Source organism: Macrosteles quadrilineatus, unplaced genomic scaffold (genome assembly GCF_028750875.1).
Source record: "Macrosteles quadrilineatus isolate MER2022 unplaced genomic scaffold, UCM_ALF_1.0 Scaffold_9__3_contigs__length_116548681, whole genome shotgun sequence".
In the NCBI taxonomy this organism is placed as follows: Eukaryota; Metazoa; Arthropoda; class Insecta; order Hemiptera; family Cicadellidae; genus Macrosteles; species Macrosteles quadrilineatus.
This window is the reverse complement of record NW_026542602.1, coordinates 34,177,433-34,197,582: the sequence shown is the minus strand read 5'-3', so window position 1 is coordinate 34,197,582 and position 20,150 is coordinate 34,177,433. Positions and strand designations below refer to the sequence as shown.

Here is a 20,150-nt window from a genome sequence, read left to right as displayed (position 1 = left end):
ACGCTATACATACAGAGCCAATTTTTATTCAGTAGCTCTTGGCCAAGTTCTGAATGAGAACTGTGGTATTACGGATTCGCCTCGGTTGCAGGAATTGACACGTAGTCTAATAATTAGGGCCAATTGGCGCAAAGACTCCCGCGCTTTGACCTTCCTGAAATAAGACGCCATAGAGTAAGCTAAATACCTGTTTTAACTTTCGTTCGTTTGTTATTATTTAAATGGCTATTAAAAAGAGATATATACGTCCATAACTTCATATCCTAACTTTTATGCAAACATTTACGTCAGTAAGTATGTGTAAAATACGTAGTATAGTAAATGATCTTAACTCGTCATGTTACTAGCCGACATCAGGTCTAACAGGAGACAAACTGGCCAGGGCAGCACGAGTGAAAATTGGTTTTTATAACATTTGCCCTCAAAACATAAAATTTCCCAATTTCTTTCTAGACCATTTTGAAGAGCATAAAAACAAATAATTTAACATATAGAAGTGTTTTTGTACAGTTATTGGCTATGGAGAAAATTAAAAAAAAATTTAAACAAAAAATCCTATCTTATTCTAATGGAGAATAAGTAAACTGTTGTAATTTGCTTGTTTATGAATATTTTAATCGAACTTGGCAAACTGATTCGTTTTATAATACCCTATTAATATTCCACTAAAACACACTTCATACCCTCCCAGTAGCAGCAAACCTAGGTACTCATTAAACCTAATGTTATTTAAATCAATTTGAGTGAAAATCAAATCGGGCAAATGGAAATTCGTTAAGTTTGCAGGTTTTCTGCGGCGGGGGTATTTTGTTTTATGGTAAGATGGGTTCAAAACTGAATCTGGGTCGTTTAATTAACGATATTAATTCATTAATATTTATTATATTAATTAATTAATACTCAAGTAACGGTATTAATCAGGAACCTAAAATCCAAAAGCCATTGGTGATTATTGGGATTTGACCCTAAGACTCCACGAAATAAGTTCAACGCGCAAACCACTATTATATTTTAACTTTCACTCTCACACATTTAATTTAAGAGTTGAGTAGCGTCTCTTAATAAACTGGAGCTTGCTTTGTCCATTCAACTGCAACGACTCGCAGTCTTACACAATGTTACTTTCCCCAAGTTTCCCTGCTACAATTAGTCAGATTGTGGAGAATTTATAAGAATTATTGACATAATAAAGCGTTCCCAGCGTGCCTTAGTCATGGTGTCTTAACTTCAACCAATTAGTGAACGTTGTTGCACCTACCATGATGGTATTTAATATTTACATCGCAACTTTAAGGTTAGCCTACTCTTCTCTAATGCTGATACAGTTGCAAACTGTTAACGCATGCAATAATATGTAGCCTACTTGTTAGTCACAATAGGAAAATCTAAAGAGATTAAATATTTGCCTTCTCCTTTATTTTCAGCCGATTTGGATATTTTCTGGAGTTTGTTTATTTGATCCGAAGGGTTTAACGTAAAGGTTTTTGTTTTACTTTAAATAGTCGATTTAAGGACGATGACGCAATGTTTCTATAAAGTTATAATGTTTCCGTGATCCTATAATGAATTGAATGTACAATGTTTGAAACATCTATATGTAAAGACTTGGAAAACTATGCATAATTTTACATAGTAGGCCTAATGCGTTTCGTGGTATTAAAAAACAAACGCACTAAATGTCACCAAAGCTCTTCAACAGTTAAAAAGCTTCTGGCTACACCTTTGTAGTTCGTATGAGATAACATTGGTAAGGTAGTTCTGAGGGGGGTACGTGATGGTCGGGGGGGGGGGGGTGAGGGGGGGAGTTGATAGCGGCAATTTGATACTTCCCGTGTCATCCCCACAGCTTTTGATACCGCAGCTGAAAACTGCCACTGCTAAACTCTTATCCTCATCCACCTTTAGTATGGTTAGTCAACCAAATTTGACTTTGACTTTGGATACTGCAGGTTAAATTGTCATCATATTGTAAAATTGCTAATTTGTTTGTGTTTCAAAACTGGTTTAACGGTTGACTATTTTTTCTCTCCTATTGCAAGGTAGATTTTACAGTGTTTATGATTATTTGGTTAAAAATCTAAAGTGTAGTAATCCTTCATCATTGATTATACCAACAGATTTGAACTGGTATATCTTTGAACACAAAAAAGTTTGTGGTTTTATGTACTGTGATAAAAACTATTGTATTATGACAAGGACAAGTGGGTTAAATGTTTAAACTTTCTCTAGAAATCGTTAAAAGTGGTTTAAAGTAACAATGCCTCATTAGTAGTCAAATATTTTCTAATGCGTCATTATACATAGTAATTTTGATGTAGGGTGTTCTAAAAAGTCCGAAAACGTTACTACGCTGTGATGGTAAACTTTATAAAATGAAATAACAAATAAGTAGTACCGGTCAATCGTTCAATGTAATCACATCGATAGATTCATTCGATTGTGTTCTGCCCAATTCAACAAACCGCAAAATATTCTACACTTTTTTGTGAAAAAGTAATCAGTGTTTTCAGATATCTAAGTAAAAAATTAAAATAATAAACTATCTACGTTTTAACGATGTATTTTTATAAGAGTTGCTAATAAATCGATAAGAATTCCGAAACACCAAAATAAACAAACTATAAGCAACTAGAGTAGTTGTGTAATACGATGATGTCGCAGTGATTGGGCCAAGGCAGGAACCACGCAGTGTGGCCGATCTTGTGACTAATTTGGTTACTGTACAGACGGCGAAAACTGATGTCAACATCAACACACGCCCCAACACTCTCACAGTCAGCTGTGGTTTGAGTGAAAAATTCGTAAAAAATGCTTTTAGCACCTAAATGTCATGAGGGTAAATTACTAAATAACACTCTGGGCGTACAGAATGTATTCGTGAAAGCTACAGAACCCAACCCGTAATGATATAGAGGGTTTCCATAGCTAAAAGAATAAGTTTATTCCCTGAATATTTAAATACACCATACACCAGATATAAAAGTGACTGAAAGTACAATTTGCTGTTCTAGAACTATTTCAATGAATTAGGGAATACCCATAAAATGAGTATATGAGTATATATATCTTAAAAGACATGAAAACACGATTCAGGCAGAATACACTGTTGAAACAATCATTATAAGTTATTCATTGTGACCCTTGGTTGGAATATATAATTGATAAAATGGAAGAATTACCTTATCCAACCACAGTTGCTAGTGTGACAACTAGTTTCGTTCCTTAGAACATCGTCAGGTCATTGTATGCAACCACATCTTCAATGTATTAATACATTGTGGTATGTCAAAAGATTCTTTAAAACACTGTCAGAATCACAATAGTAAAAACTAGTCATGTTAATCAAATTATTAAAATTGAATAAAAAGTGATAAAACTGGTTAAAACTGTAAAGGCTGGCCAGCACTCTCTTATCACTGTCACTGACTAAATAAAACTGACTGAATCATGAGGTGTCTATTGTGATTCTGACAGTGTTTTAAAGAATCTTTTGACATACCACAATGTATTAATACATTGAAGATGTGGTTGCATACAATGACCTGACGATGTTCTAAGGAACGAAACTAGTTGTCACACTAGCAACTGTGGTTGGATAAGGTAATTCTTCCATTTTATCAATCATTATAAGTTTGTTTTGACATAAATTGAAGTATAATGGGATGTTAAATATATTTCACTTATCTGTACCATCATAAATTGTATAAAAAAACGCATACAGGGACAATTACATTTGTGATGCATTTGGTTACAAATCTTCAAATCTCAATAATTTTTTTAGAATCAATTGAAAATACGAAAACACATTTTTACAAACAGATGTGTTGAAAAACAGGTTTACTACTGAAATACAAGAAAACACCTTTAGTCAGATAAAAACATCCACGAAGTTAAGTAAAACGTATAGTAAAAATTTAGAAATCTATCAAAATTTTCTTACATATATCGTTAATAAAAATAATAAAAACACGTATCTGTAGGATGTAAATTAAGATGAGTTTAGTTTCCCTCCTCGAGCGTGGGGTATTATTTGCACATTTAAAGTACAGTCACGGGTGCACGGGTACAGTAGGTATATAGGTCACACCAATTCTACATACATCAGAACCAGGATTGGACCAACGGTACAGTTGCGGTCGAAACAGCTGTGTTAATCCATTAAATTATATGTTAGAATCGCAACGCCAAATGTACCAGAGTTCCTCTTCGTCCGACCTACATTTATTGACACGTGCAAGCGCGAAGAGAGGAAATCGTTCTTAGATTGTGCATTTGCACAAAAAATCATTGCCGAATCGGTGATGAGAAAAGTGTTAAGCTTTATTATGGTTTGAAACTGAACACTAGTTATGCGGCTCATTTTGGTTGCTCAGTGCAATAAAGTGGTTTTCACTCATCCCGCTTTCACCTTTATTTTTTGTTTAAAATATGTCTTAGTTGCGTCCCTATCTCATTAACATGATATAAGTTATCTGTAATGATAATACAAACCAAAATATTATTGTTATCGAATGAAAAATGTTTATCAAACAGTGATCCCCCATCCCTGCCTTTGAAGTTTCCCATTCAGCCTTATCAATAGTTTGTTATTGCTATCTTCAAAATAGCAAAAGATAAATCAATTATCTTTAGAATAGTTGATAAACAATTTGCAATCTAGAATGTGTAGATCATGGATATCATTACCCAAACAGTTACTTAAGGAGAGTACAGTAATGTTATTTGCCTATGTTCCTACAGGGCGCGATTCATACTTGAAATTATCAAGGTCGCATAAGGATGGGGTGAAGTACAAAACCCTGTCCTGGTTGGTGTTGCATGTACACTAGCGCTTTTTGGCACGACTGAACTCTCTGGATACCTGTTTTGTCCTTAAAGGCACGTGCCCGGGATTGTTTTTCACATTACTCCAGGCTAGACCCAGGGGTTGTTGCTATAGATAAAATCCACTGGTGATTTGGCGGGAAGTGAACCCGAGACCTCAGGGACTGAAGTACCACGCTTTGGATACCATACGGACAACCATCGTGCTTTGTATGTATGAAAGCAGAAATATCTTATGATTTGTGTGTTTACGATTCCCTTCTGTACTTCGCATGTCGCATGTCGGCCCCAGGCAATAGACCAATAGACCCATTGTCGCAAGATAGTGGGAGGTCCCGCAGGAAGCACAATTTAAGGCTAATGGCCTAAGAATACTAATGGACAGAAGGAAATGGAACGAAAGCGAAAATGTCAACTAAGCCATTAATCTTAGTGAATGCCGTTGTGGAGTAGGTGGTACAATCGTTCCACATCTTCAGACTTGATGAAAAAAATCGCCCAATCAGCAATAAATTTGTAGAGTGTATATTATTTTCATTAAAATACCGGTAACTCTTTGTATGCATACTGCAGCAAAACCGGCTGTTTTCAATACATGTATATTTTTCAGCAGTATATTATGCATTTTTAGTTTCTTGATTTACTGAAGTACTCAATGTCGTTTCTTGACCTCGTATCGGGAAAGCTCACTCATGGTTCGGTCATGAAATGATAAAACAGTCTTGATGGATCAACTATGAAAAATTGTGAAACCAAAAGTCAAAAATATCACTAATCAATTTATAATGAAAACAAAATATTTTTATAAATAATCTATGTAATTCTATTGTTGAGTATCAAACGAGGTCCTATTTGATTGCAATTGATACAATGTAAGACTACAATCTGTTAAAGGATAAGTATAAAACTGTCTTTAATGTATATTGTTATCCCTATGAAAATATTATAAAGTGCCGGTATTAAAATTGAAGATAATTATTTCCTTTTCAATCTTCACCATTTCCACAACGGTGCTTTTTTTCAAGGTTTTCTGTAATCCTGCACAAAAGGGTAATGTGTTCGTGTTGTTGTATTAATAGTCAAAGCTACTATGCACAGATAATAAAATTTGTCCTTTAACACCTCCGATATTTAAAGTGTACATTTCAACAGTGTTAGTATTGATATGTCGTAAATTGTTAGAAGACTTATAAAGCATGTTTTGAAAAGAATATAATAATTTATAGCGTGTATGTCTATAAGTCCTAACAAACATGTATGTCGCGTGTATGTCTATTAGATCATACGAAAATGTACTGCCAAGCGACTTACACTTTTTCCAAGAGGGGCTGAAATTATTCATTTGCAAGTTTTGAGGCTATGTTAGGATACGTTAGGTAAGGTTATGCAAGTTTAGGTTATGTTTGATTACATTCAAATGTAAACGATCTTTTGAATATAGACGATTTCCATAGTGGCGACCCTCTTCGTGAAGATAACTTTATTTGTTGTACATTATCAACTAAATTCATGTTTATAACACGTTAGTTAGATTTTTATTCAAAGTTAAAACTTCACGAATCGAGACATTTAATCTTTAAACGGCGGCCCTCTTTCTCGCGACTGACATTGACATTCCTCTGGAGGTTGAAGCTGCACCCAGCCTTGCACCTGTATCTCTGCAGAGGATGTCGGGGTCAATGACCTCTCACCCGCAAACCTTGAGTGACCTCCAGTCACTACTGCAGACCCTCATATGATGATAGACACTGAGAGAGCATCCATCGATAGCAATTGTTAATTTAATTGTTAATTAATTTTGTTAATTTGATGTAATTTAATTTGCAAGTCCTTTGTATTAGTTTCGGTACTTGCGTCTCCCAGGCTAGTTATTGACATTGAGTGTCATTGGTAACATTACAGATTTTAGATTGTATCATTCGTTATTCTGTGATAACACACAACCAACGGAGTCTAGGTGATTACTTGGAAATAAAAATGTCTGACTTCACCCAAAATTATTTGTACGATACGATTCATGTAGGCCTACTCTTTCCTGGCTATCAAAATTCAAGCATAGATGAGCCCCCGGTTTCTCTGGGACTGGAACCTCAATCTGCAAAATGTTGATTTAATTTTGCGTATCTTTTGTGTATTTTTGTTAATTAAACGTTTATGTAAGACTTTTTACTCAATTAAGTATTGTTTTTCATTAATTCAGCAAAATAGCCTTAACAATATAATTTTGATTTTATCTATGGCAATGGGTATCTTCGTGTAGGCCTATATTTTTGCTGGTGACACAACTATAGCAAAAGATCATATTTTTTAACCTGGACTGAGTGTAATAGAAATATAAAATCCATGTATTTTTCCAGTCCCTAAACTTGTTGGAGTGGCAATCAAATCTGTCAACGAAAATAAATTTGCGAAAACTTATGTACGGTAGCCTAAAATGAATAATGTATTCTTTTAATTTCAAATTAAAAACTGCAATACTTGAAAATAATATAATAGACAAAATATTTGTCAGTTGACTTGAGTTGGATTTTCTTAAACACGGGATCTGCCATTTTGGTCCATTAATGAGGACAAAAAAGAGAGATTATAAATCCCTTATAAACAGAAACGCAGTCCTCAATCTAATCCTCATATGTGAGTGGTCGGAGATAGTTAGGTTGAATAATAAGCCAATCATCGGCCTCAGGTTAGAGACACGACTCTCGGCTTTCCAAACAATAAATTTTTATTGAGTTTGTTTGAAATGAATTTATAGATTATGAGCGGTTAGAAGCTAGTCATGTTCTTACTACTCAAAACTCCGTGCGAGTGCCAACGGATACAAAGGACTCATAGTAAACTACTACAGCTTTAAATCGCAATATTGTCCTTTAGTTTATAGTTAACGAATGTTATTTTTCTTTTAGCTTAGAGCTAAATTGTTTCCAAACCTTAATATTATTAAATAGTAAATAAACTTAGATGAATTTAGATGTATCTGTTTCAGTGGCATCTAGCGGTGAATAGGTGAACTAGCTACACTTGGTGGTGACATCTAGCGGTGATTAGGCTATTTAGTAGAGCTACTCCCTGCAGAAACTTCTCACCTAGTAGGCCTAAATGGGCCTAAATCATTGTTGACGTAATTTTGATTTTAGATTCAAATCTTTCAATACGTTACTAGGTGTGGAAGGTTTAGCTGTAAGCAATCTATATTAAAATAAAAAGAACTTAATGACTAATTGAAATCATAAAGCATATCGTACAAGCAGGAACCCATCTATCGAAAGGAAAATGAATATAAAATATTAACTAGGATTAAGTACAACAAAATCATTGAACACGACTATAGTAAAATACCCCCGCCGCAGCAAACCTGCAGACTAAGCGAATTTCCATTTGCCTGATTGGATTCACACTAAAATGCCTCATTAAAAATATCACATTTATTCCCTATTTAAATAGAATTAGTTTAACGAGTACTTAGGTTTGCTGCAACAGGGAGGGTAAAAAGTGTTTTTGTTGTAAAATCTAAAAAATTAATGTATTTTGCAAATTCGATCAAAATATGTTCACAAACAATCAAACTACAATCAGTTGACTTATTCTCCATTAGAATAACATGGGAATATAAAATTTAAATTTTTTTGGAATTTTCTCCGTAATTATTAGGCGCGCAATAACGCTTCAATATACTAAATAATTTGTTTTTTTAAGCTCTACAAAATGGATTAGAAAGAAATTGTGAAACTTTGTGTTTTTAGGGTCAAAAATGGAAAAACCTATTTTTATCTCATAAAACCCCCCAAAAAGCCCTGTTCCCATAGTCCGATCATGCTGGTTCGCGAACTAGTACGAATAAATGTAGGTTTACACGTTTGTACCAAATTTCATTAAAATCGGATCATTTTTGCTCAAGTTATCGTGCTAACGGACATAAATATATATATATATATATATATATATATATATTTTATAGTTCTGTTCACTATATTATTATTTGAATCTGAACGGATGGTGTTTTTGGCCTCTAGGGACCTCAAAACGAAAAAGTAAATCGGTCCCGGGTCCAGGTCTTACCATGAGTACTACGATAATAGCTTATTTCCTATATGGGAAATTCGCTAAAAACGTATAAGCCGACATACATTTTCCCAACTCTAATCGATGTGCAGAACTAAGTCAAGAGGTTTGACATGGTCGCTTTGCAGACCTTAAAACCCAAATGTAAAGAACAGAAGTGGAACTCGTCCATCAAAATAGTCCGAATCTATTGTAAAGTAGATTAAAGATTGATCCAACCAGTTCATCAAACACTCCACAACCAGGTTGTGTCAATAGTTGATATGATGGTGATAAATTGGACTAGGCTACATTCAGGGCACGTTGTGGTAGGTCAGGTGTGTTGCTATGTAGCTGTGATGTCCCATAGATTGGTAGAACACTCACAATCGTTGTATGCTATTTGATTTACCGTGTTTTGCATTGGGTTAGGGGTATTTAGACTAAAATGACCGAACTAATTCACTCGTTAAAAGAGTCTACAAAACAACTATTGTTACCGACTATTGTAACAATTCAATACGTGTAATGATTGATGAAATTATTCTTAACTTATCATGACACTGAAGCTTAAAAAACAAAAAAATAATACAATATATGACAAAAAGACGTACAAACGTAAACTTAACTATAGATTAATAGATAGATAGGATTGATTTATATAATATATCCATCATTTCATTTTTGAGGTTGTACAAGTTGCCAGATGACCGACCGTAAGCAAAACTTAGATGTAATTGTTCCGAAAAGTCAAAAACCTACCTGGTATTGTGTTCGAGAATAGTGTTTACAATATTTTTGTTTAACAAACAAGTTTGTTGTAATTTAATATTACATTATCCTTCAGGTAGGATTTGTAATAACGTTTGAAATACAAGATATAGATGTTTAATTCAGTAAATTCCGTTCTGATTGAAAAGTGCCAAGGCAAAGCGAGGTTCAGCATGTACACACCTGTATGTTTCCGGTAGGTTTCCATAGACAAAATATTAACTTAAACATTAGGTAAACGAAGCGTTTTCAATTCCATGTTCAGCAGTTCTATAAAAATCAAACAATTCAAATACCGGTCCCCAAAATGTTACTTCAAAATTCGTCAACATTTAAAAATCATGAACGAAAACGAAACACACTTTTAGGAATTCATGTTCATAGTTAATATAATGACTATAAATTTTGAATTCCAGTACTGTAATCAAGAACTATATTTTCTAAACAATGGTTACTGACCTAGCTTTTTAATTGAATCTCAGCATACGGTAACACTGACAACAGATGTTCAATGGTGTTATACATGAAAATACCCCCGCCGCAGCAAACCTGCAGACTAAGCGAATTTCCATTTGGCTGATTGGATTTACACGAAAATGTCTCCTTAAAATATCACATTCATTCCCTATTTGAATAACATTAGTTTAACGAGTACTTAGGTTTGCTGCAACAGGAAGGGTAAAAGGGGTTTTTTTTGTAAAATGTTAATAGTCTAGTATCAAATGAATGCATTTTCCAAATTTGATCAAAACATGATCATAAGCAAGCAAACTACAATAGTTTACTTATTCTCCATAAGAATAACATGGGAATTTTAAATTGACAGTTTTTTTGTAATTTTCTCCGTAACCATAAGGCGCATAATAACGCTTCAGTATACAAATTATTTAGAAAGAAAATTCTAAATTTTAAGTTTTTAGGGTCAAAAATGGGAAAAACAAATTTTTGCCCCATAAAACCCCCCATAAACCCCTGTTCCCATAGTCCAATCATGCTGGTTCGCGAACTCGTTCGAATAAACGTAGGTTTACACGTTTGTACCAAATTTCATCAAAATCGGATGATTTTTGCTCGAGTTATCGCGCTAACGGACACACACATATATATATATGATTTTGAACGGGTGGTGTTTTTTTGGTCTCTAGGGACCTCAAAACGAAAAAGTAAATCGGTTCCGGGTCCAGGTCTTACCATGAGTACTACGGTAATAGCTTATTCCCTATATGGGAAATTCGCTAAAAATGAGTCGTGTTATTTATCATTGGGTCATTAATGAATTCCCTGACTCGAGTGTCAAGTGGTATTAGGTCCGGCCATTAACAAGGCTTCATTGGTTTGATATTACTCGTCGAGCATTCGTATTCTCAATGAAATATTCCTTATGTTGATGTTGGTTAGTGACTATAGAATTTCTTATGTTGTGGCATAATGCCTATAATATTGTTGTAAAACATAGTCAATACATTTCTCTTCTTTGTATCGTATCAAGTTGAATAACTTTCGACAAACCTTTAATAAAATCAGGTAGCATAACAAGTTACGGCTATATAATATTCGAATTATATTTGTTTAATTTAAATCCATTCTTACAACCATTCCATTAGAATGTGCATTAATAGTATATTTCGTACTTAGGGCCGAAAATAAAGTTTTGCCGGCTCGAGATAGTTTTCAAGTTCGAGACGAAGTCGCCATTTTGGTCCGTGATACGAACGCTATTTTTCACCACACTATACCCTATTACCAATATTCGCCACAATAATAATGCACACTTATAGTCAACACAACTACAACTTTAAGGTAATGTGAAGAAATAATTCAAGGAATCAGCAAAAATAATAATAAATAGTTGCTAGGCAACGGTGACAATAAAACAATTCTATTGCAGATTGTGTATTGTAATACATTCACGTTTTATAAGTAAGTAAGCGGGCAGCTGATTTTGCGGCCCTAGGGATGTAAAAACCTGCTCGGTCCCCAAATAACGATGACAGCTGGCATGGCCAGCAAAACGTAACTTTCAGCCACCAATTCGTATATAAAACCGCTAAAAACATCATAGTGTGGTGAAAAATATGTAACGTTTGGAAATTAAGATCGTAGTTGAGAATTAGTTCGATTTATTGTTTATTTAAAAACTGAATCAGGTCATTTAGGAACATAACTCTATTCCTTTTTTGTAATGATTACAAAATATTCTTACACTTCAAAATTGTAAGAGTTAAGACCATGCTCTTCTAAGATTCATAATATTGGTTTTGGTTTTGGATAGTAAAAATCAAATCTTGCAGAAACATTTGAGGAGAATAGTTTACAAATTTAGTTTTATAACCACTCTATATTGATAAAGCAAAAGTCTAGTAATAATCAAACAATAATGCAATAGCAACAAAATTTAAAGCATATTCACAGTGTCACTTTAAAACTACAATCACGTTAGTTAATCAAGTTAGTCAATGTAAGGTATATTTAAGTGAATCTCGCAAACAACTATCAAATAACTATAAAGATTACAATTCCAAAACAAATTATAACCCTTGGCTGTAGGGTAGGGTAACGGTGTGCCAACTTAGAAGTGCCCATGATTAGCTATGGAAATTATGAAAACTAACTAACTTGTAACAGTTCGTTCTAGCCAATGTAAGTAACTTATGTATTTTTAATCAGGAGTTTTAAACACAGTATTTTTGTTGGTAATATATGCCTGGGGTCACACGACGCTGTTTTACCGTTGAGTGCATACAAGATAAAAGATATACCAACTATCGGTATTCAATACTTAAAACCCCAGTAACAATAACATTTACTATAACAATACAGGATAATACTTACGTAGCGGTCATTTTCCCTTTGGCCATCGTGAAATTCGTAGGTAAACACAAGAAAACTCACTGCGCGCCTGGCAAGTACCCGCGCAAGTCGACACACGAACTGAAATGCGCGGGAGTCAACAATGAATAGACAAGACAGCTGCGAGCTGCAGCCGGCGCGGCGGTCAGTGGAATGCAGCGCTGTCTGTGTGTAGTGGTCGAACCACGAACTAACTGGGTTTTAAATTTTAAATGGTTGGGTTCCCGCGAAAATTGCTCGGAAAACCGTCGTTTGAAAGATGTTTAACGTTTATCTAAATGCAATTACGAATCATGAGAATTTTTCCTACTTTATTTAGAATCGTCTTCAATACATAATTTCTGGATGATTAAGTAGAATCACTAAGCTGTATAATTGTTTAATTTAAAAACCCATCTAAGAGAGTTAAACAAATAACTTATGAAAAATATCTGTAACAGAAATCTGTGTCAATCTTTTCTTTGAATCACGTTTTTTTTACTATCAGGGGGTTAGAATAGTAGGCAATTTTTACAAGAATAAGTGATAAAATTGCCATACAAGGCTAGTACAAAAAATGTATGAATTTTCGTAGATGAGATCTTTAAGCATAGAAAGTTTTTTCACCCAAGAGATAAATTTATTTTATTTGTTGAAAACTTATAGTATAAAGTAGTATCGTTGACTGTAAGTCAGCGGTAGTATTTAAATCACCCTGTTACCGCGTTATAACATGGCTAAAAGACATCGGTGGTTATAGGGGTTAGATGGATCTGAACCATCTGTACCTCAAGGCAGAGTTCCTGCGCTCTACTGGATTAACAACGCTTTGGAATACAATTACAACGTCGTACTAAAAAAATGAAACGTGCAATGGTGTAAAAAGTACAATAAATAATTGCTATACGGAACAAAAAGACGTTAGATAATAAGTAGAATAATCCTTGTATAACGAGAAGAATACAGCTTCGTCTCTTCAACTATATTTCTACACAGAATTAATCAGTTGGCTAGCTACGCCTGCAAGCTCGGGCCAGCCAAACTACACAGCATGATTGTATAACAGCACAGCCTAATTGAGTTTGCAGGAGTTGTGTTGTATATGAAAACTGAACAAAACCTAGTTCCACATCTGGATTTCCACAAGATGAATTTTCCTTTGATTATGTTAATACATAAAGTAATTGAATTTCTCCAAAAATAAATTGAGATGAAAAATTGATTAACTAATGAAATTTAAATAGATTTCAGTCTTAATTTCTCACACGGTACTTATATAATGATTTACTTATAAACATTTTTCTTTTGGGTTTTATACAAACTAACTATTGGGTTATACACCCTAGGGATTTTCGTAACGTTTAGCACATATATTTTTCATTGTAGATAAATTATTCGAACAGATGAGGTATTTAATAGAGTGAATTCATTAAAATTACTTTGTTTGAGAAGCGCAGATTGCATCAATCTATTTTTGAAATACAAACAGTACTTTTTACCTGAAATAAAGGAACTAAAGCAAATCATGGATACTAGTATCTAGGCCTATGCAATAGTTATGGAAAGTAGAACATGTTTATTTTAGAATATAAAAATTATAAGCTACTAATTTTAAGAAATTCAAAAATAAGTCATTGGCCTTTAATCTAAAGAAAAAAAAGAAAAAAAACTATTGTTCTTAGACTCAAACCAATTTGGCTATAGAGTTTAACGAGTTAGAATAATAAATTGAGCATAAGGTGAAAATATACTAAGGAAACTTGTGGTTCAAGTAATTTTCTCATGTCAGGGAAAAAGTACAGCAAGACTTAGAGGTGGGACAAACATTTCTCAGGGCCCGAGGGTATAAATCTTGGGTTGGGGAGAAAACATCCCTTACTGTGTGATATGTTACAAGGGGTGGTCTGGGAGTAGTCTCCTGTGGTTAAAAAACTTGTTGCAATATATTTGTTATTTGTCTGTCACTCGTAATAGCGAAAGTAAGTGAAATAAATTTAATTCTAAATTTAAAGCTTATTTAAATCTGATGTACTTGTATTAACATTCACAGAGTTTTTGTACTGTATATTTACAAAACAAATGCACTAAAAGCTTAGATCGTCAATCATTTTTATTTAGCCTAAGGTTATCATGCTCATAATATTTGCCTGTATAAAATTTGCCTATCGTACCCAGTACTAATTATCGTTATTATCGCAATAATACTTTCATATAATGTTATACATGATATATAAGATTAAAATCAACTATAATAACTTATGTTCTTTGATTAGCCAATATGTGAATTTGTTTTCAAATAAAATCGGTTGGAAATAACAAGAGAGAGACGTCTGAAAGCAAAGTTATAGAATTCTCTTTTCGTTTTAAACTCAAACAATATAGAACTCTGTTACGACAGGTATCGTTCGTCCATTTCAGCACAAAATAATACCGTACTGATACAATTTAGTGGACGTATACCTATAAATAATGGTGTATAGTTTCAGCTACCTAAGGAATTGCGGTCAAGTTTGCTCTTACATTAAAAAAATGAATACAGACTATTTTTAAACTACCCTCCCTTCTTGGGCCAAATTCAAAGCATTGAGCAATTGAAGTAGTTATTTGTGTTACACAAGCCACTAAATGTTGTGATTAATGTAGAAGCTATTACTAATAGCTCTAGGACAGCTATATCAACCTTTTGTTCCATACTTAGAGACAGTTTCATACCCATAAGACGGAGTGTATGTTATTCACATTGAAGTTAAAATAATTACACATAAATTCCAAAAGTAAAGTAAAGTTTATTAATTTGTAATAAGAATTAATATTGTTCCTACAGTATTGCAGTTGGGGTGGATATAAACAGGTTGTTCCGATTTACAAAAGGAAATCCCGTGACGAAATTTCCTCTATGAAAGAAAAGTTGGTTTCCACCAGCTGGGAAAATGTTGATGGCGGTGTTTTATGGGAAATTGTATGAGCAAGTACTTTCACTGCTTCCCAGACGTTCAAATTTAGAATATGAGTATCTTAATTATAATTAATGCAGAATGTTATAGAGTAGGTTTGGCTGCCGATTAACGTACCATGTTTTAAAAAATACGAATTTGCTTTGTGTACGTTCAGTAAAAAAATAAAATAAAATAATTGCGGGTTTATTGTATTTAAACACTGCTTAACAGGGGACAAACCTTTATTAACCTTTAAATTTACGGTATGATATAGTATAACATATCTACTATAGCCATAATGTTCTAACACTGCACCAAAACAATAGCAAAAAAAAATTATCAATTAATAGTTTAATAATTATAATAATTATAATAATTTAGTTTAATTGATTAATAGTTTAATCTAGTACCAATTAAAGTAAAACCTTTCTTTGTCCCGAATACGAAACCCTTTCTTAAATTGCTTTTACAGATACATTTTATAAATAAGTAAACCTCTGCATACACTCTTATAATTTATTTCATTACGTCACACGCTACATTAGTACTTGCTGCTACATCACTGTAATTTCTGTATTTATACATTGCTACATTATCTTTTCGGTAATTCACGACACTACATAGCCACATTTTACTCTGCATTGGTACGTTGTTGATTCCTACATTATTTGCTACATATTTTCATCAATACATCATTTCACTGTATGGTTATATATAGCAACATCGCTACATTTCTACGTTGCTAATATCTGAGTTGATAAATCACTACTTCTTTGAACCATTACGTCACTACATTGCTATATAGCTATAATATATTGATAGATTACACACTATTATATCGCCATATTCTTCTACATAGATACACTGCTACATCACTTCATCATTTCATCGCTACATTGCTACGATGTTGTTCATACAATATTGATGTAAACGTAGTCGCGGTTAATGCTGTCAGAATATTAATGCTCTGCTAATACGCGAAGGTTTGTTCTGAATGTGAATTGTGAATGTAACTTCAATGGCTGTGAATAGCGAGTTGGAATTTGAATTTGTTCAATAATAACTTCTTATAATTAAACTCTTTTCTCAAGCTCTACGTGAAAACAGAACAAATGAGAATCAATAATAATGCTGATTAAAAAGGTTAAACAACTGTTGTTCTGTCAAGGATCAAATTTTCGTCCATCGACCAAGGTTTCGAACTTAAAGGTTGATGTTCCACCAAGTAGTAAAAAATCCTCTTCAAAACCCCAGGAATTGAAGGATCTTTTCAACCACTTGGTGGACTTCAGCTTGAAAACTAAACTTTTGGTTCGAAACCTTACTCATTAGATGAAAAATGGTTCTTATACAATGACAGGTATTTACCGGTAACCTTTTTGTTTATAAAAACCGTGATCCAGATACTAAACATGTTTAATGACTATTGTTTTCAGATACAGTATATATACCCATTTAGGTTAAAATAAATAAAAGTATACTATCATGTTTATACATTAAAACATTTTTAGGAATAATCATCGTTTGGGAAGGTATCGTATCCACTAAAAATAGGGAATTTGGACCACTTTTCTCCAAAAGAAATTGTGATTTACCATTAAAAATTCCACTGATGCAGACACTAAAAAAAAAAAAACAAAAACTCTTTACTATTATTCTTGTTACGTAAAAACTAGGCTATTGAAACAAAATAGCTAATTGAGCTTTATATTATTTACATGTTTGCCCATTTCTTTTGGAAACCTATCGTGACTTTTAACCGCTTGCGAAGTCGTGCTAATTGGAATTTATCTCGCCAAGCATCTTTGTTTTGTAAAAATCATTGTGACCACAGTTTATACTCGTAGCAAAATATTATTCAACGTGATATTTAAAATTTTGTTCTGCAACAAGTATGATGAATAAAGTCGGAAATTCAATTAAGCCACTTGTTAAGTGAGAGTCATATTATGCGGTCACATACCATATCAGTGGCAAGTTTGCTTAAAAAGCTGTAAATAAGTCATTTCTAATAAATATTTTTGTTTCAAGGATTAGTTTTTAATTAATGATTGAATATAGAATATTCTCTCTACTACTATTATAGTAAAACTATTTTAAATGTATTTATTCCTATTATGCACTGTCCACCGGACCAAATCAGCAGAAACTACACAAATATGTCGCTACTATACAAAAAATGAACACTATGTTATTTTCATATTTTGACTTACTGTATAGTTGTTTACAAGGCCTTCAAGTAATTTTGTACTTGGATTATTTCATATCAAAACTACACCATTTACCCTTTCATAAATTAAGTTTTGGAAAAAATATTACTTTATCATTGACCTATGATTTTAAACAATAAAATAAAATATGTTTTTAGAAATGTAGGTTCAAAATTACTTTGACTACTGTAGAGCGATCCTATGTTGTAGGAAGTAAATCTATTTTTGTTAATTTTGACTATACAGAGGCCAAATCATCGTATATTTTGTTCAGTAATTATCTATTGATATTTGATCTGTTCTTTTATGGTAGCATCAAGGACTACCACCTTTACCTTTTGTGAGGTTTTACTGTGTGGTTAAAACCCCCTACTTGACCCCCTTGTGGTGAAACTGTGTGCACAAATTACCCTTGAAATAGTAAAAACAATTATTTGTTCAAGGCAATACTAAACTGTAAGAGTAGTAAACAAAACGGAATAAAATAACATTCAAATAAAAGGCTGCCTCTAGAGGCTACATAATAATGGGATAGTGTTGAGATGAATAATATATGGTTCCCTCGAGAGTCAAGGGTTATGTGTGGACTATTCCTCAGACAGGGAGAATATCTTTATTGTTTCCCTTGTTTCTTCATTGATTCTTTTGTTTACTTGACGTTTGTTTTAAAACCATATCCTTACGCATATTGAAATATTTCATGCGATATAATATATTGTTACAATACAACCCAAATATTGTAGATTTGTGGGCGAAATGCATTAAAAGGTATTCTAATGCTCAATCTATTTTACTAAGACCTAACGTAAAAACAAAATCCATAGGACTTCCGGACTATTTGAAATTAAACTTGGCCTTTCTTATCCATGGTTAGCTAATTATAAATCTAAACTTATCATTTTTGGTTAGTTATTCAAAGCTCCGGAATAACTCTAACCCAAAGACACAACAACGCAAAAAAAAAACAAAAAAAAACAGAACATAGAATAACGCCCAATAGATTCCTGTCTTTGCTGATCAGTTAAACAATGATCATATGGATATTTGTTGAGTTCTCCCTGCCTGTGAGACTTGTCCCTTTTTGTTTCATAGGTAAAGTGGACCTAATGCTTGAGGAGGGCTCCAAACCCACTAATAACAAAATTTCACTTAGATAAATCGATTTATGATCGTCATTTGATCACCATCCTTCAAGAGAGAAGTCATAGGTACAAACAGCTTAATCGCTAAACCAGTAACTGATGTGTAAATAGTAACTCGTAATAAAAATATTCATTTTTGATTATAGATTTATCGACCTACACGTCGGTCGCAAATTAGTTTAAATCTGTTTAAATCCGATAGCATAGTTTAGGCCTAGAGAGCCACTCAGTGAATCAGATATCATCCTTTACCTTACCTTACCGTGTTACCAGTGATAGTTGAGTTGACATTAGTGATGCTTTGGTTTACATAGCTGTCTTCTCAGTTCGACTTGGTTACAAAGTTGGCATATTCGACAACAATCAATACATAAGCGTACTCAGTCGGTGAACTAAGTCCATTTTGATTATTGTCTTTGATTTTGTTTATTGCCTTGTGACAACTTTGACATTAAATTCGAATATAGTGCTATATTAAGTTTCTTGGGCATATTTTAGTTTATTACGTTCCACAACGTTAACAACACTGAGGTGTTAGTTGACACCGCGACCGCTGCCAGCGCTAGTGTCACCGGAAGTGAGCATCCCGGGGCTCTCATTGGGCTAATTGTAATCTATCATATCCGGGTTAGCGCTACACTCGTCGAGACCCTATCCCTTGCTGGGAACAACATCGATAAAGGTGTAGCAACTATTTTGGATGGCGTTTTATACTTTACTTAATAATGGAATTTTTACTTTCACTTTGTGAAAATTTTTGGATATTTTCACAGTTTTTACAGATTTTTTAGAATATGTACAAATAGCTGGTGCATTGTTTGTTTACAAGCAATCCATACAGTAATGTTAATAAATGAGAAATAGTTTAATTTTTAACTAAAAAAATAAGTGAAGTGTTGGGTGTTTTTATACATTTTTCTACGGTGTATCAAACCCTTAATGGTTATTTCTGGATAGGTTTACGTTAGTGAATTCTTTATTCGAAAGAGCTAATGACAATGAACACGAAATACCCGTAGTTTAGTTTTGACTTTATTTTTGGCCTCATTGGGGTAGTTCACAAGTATGTTTTTGATTTTGGAAATTTTCATGTTTACTTTCACATGAGTACAAATTACAAACGAATCGTTTATACTCAAGCAATACTCTCAACAGTTAGAAAATGATTTCACTTTTAACTTTACTTTTGGTGATTTTTAGGGAAGTTTTAAATTTTATCTGTCATAAGGGAAATCGTTACATTTTCTGGATGGGGATAAATTACTGATAAACTATTTATAAACGGTTGCTACGATTAATAAATCCATGTCTATCGGAATATTTAGTTCTAATACTTAATTTTAAACTTTTAAAGAGGTTTTGTATACATCTTTTCCTATATTCTACAAAACACATTT

General features: G+C 33.3%; 1 protein-coding gene across 2 annotated transcripts in view; it reads right to left on the bottom strand.

Annotated features, from left to right (window-relative positions):
- Window positions 1-20,150, bottom strand: part of LOC129003848 (plasma membrane ascorbate-dependent reductase CYBRD1) — a 51,299-nt gene that overhangs the window by 20,178 nt on the left and 10,971 nt on the right. Inside the window, exon 1 of one of the 2 annotated variants that reach the window (XM_054432174.1) lies at window positions 12,469-12,583. The exons of the other annotated variant lie outside the window; for it this stretch is intronic. Within the exon in view, the coding sequence (XP_054288149.1) occupies window positions 12,469-12,494 (26 nt within the window). The 5' untranslated portion in view covers window positions 12,495-12,583. Of the gene's footprint in view, window positions 1-12,468; window positions 12,584-20,150 lie in introns of those variants that run through there. 2 annotated transcript variants of the gene reach the window in all.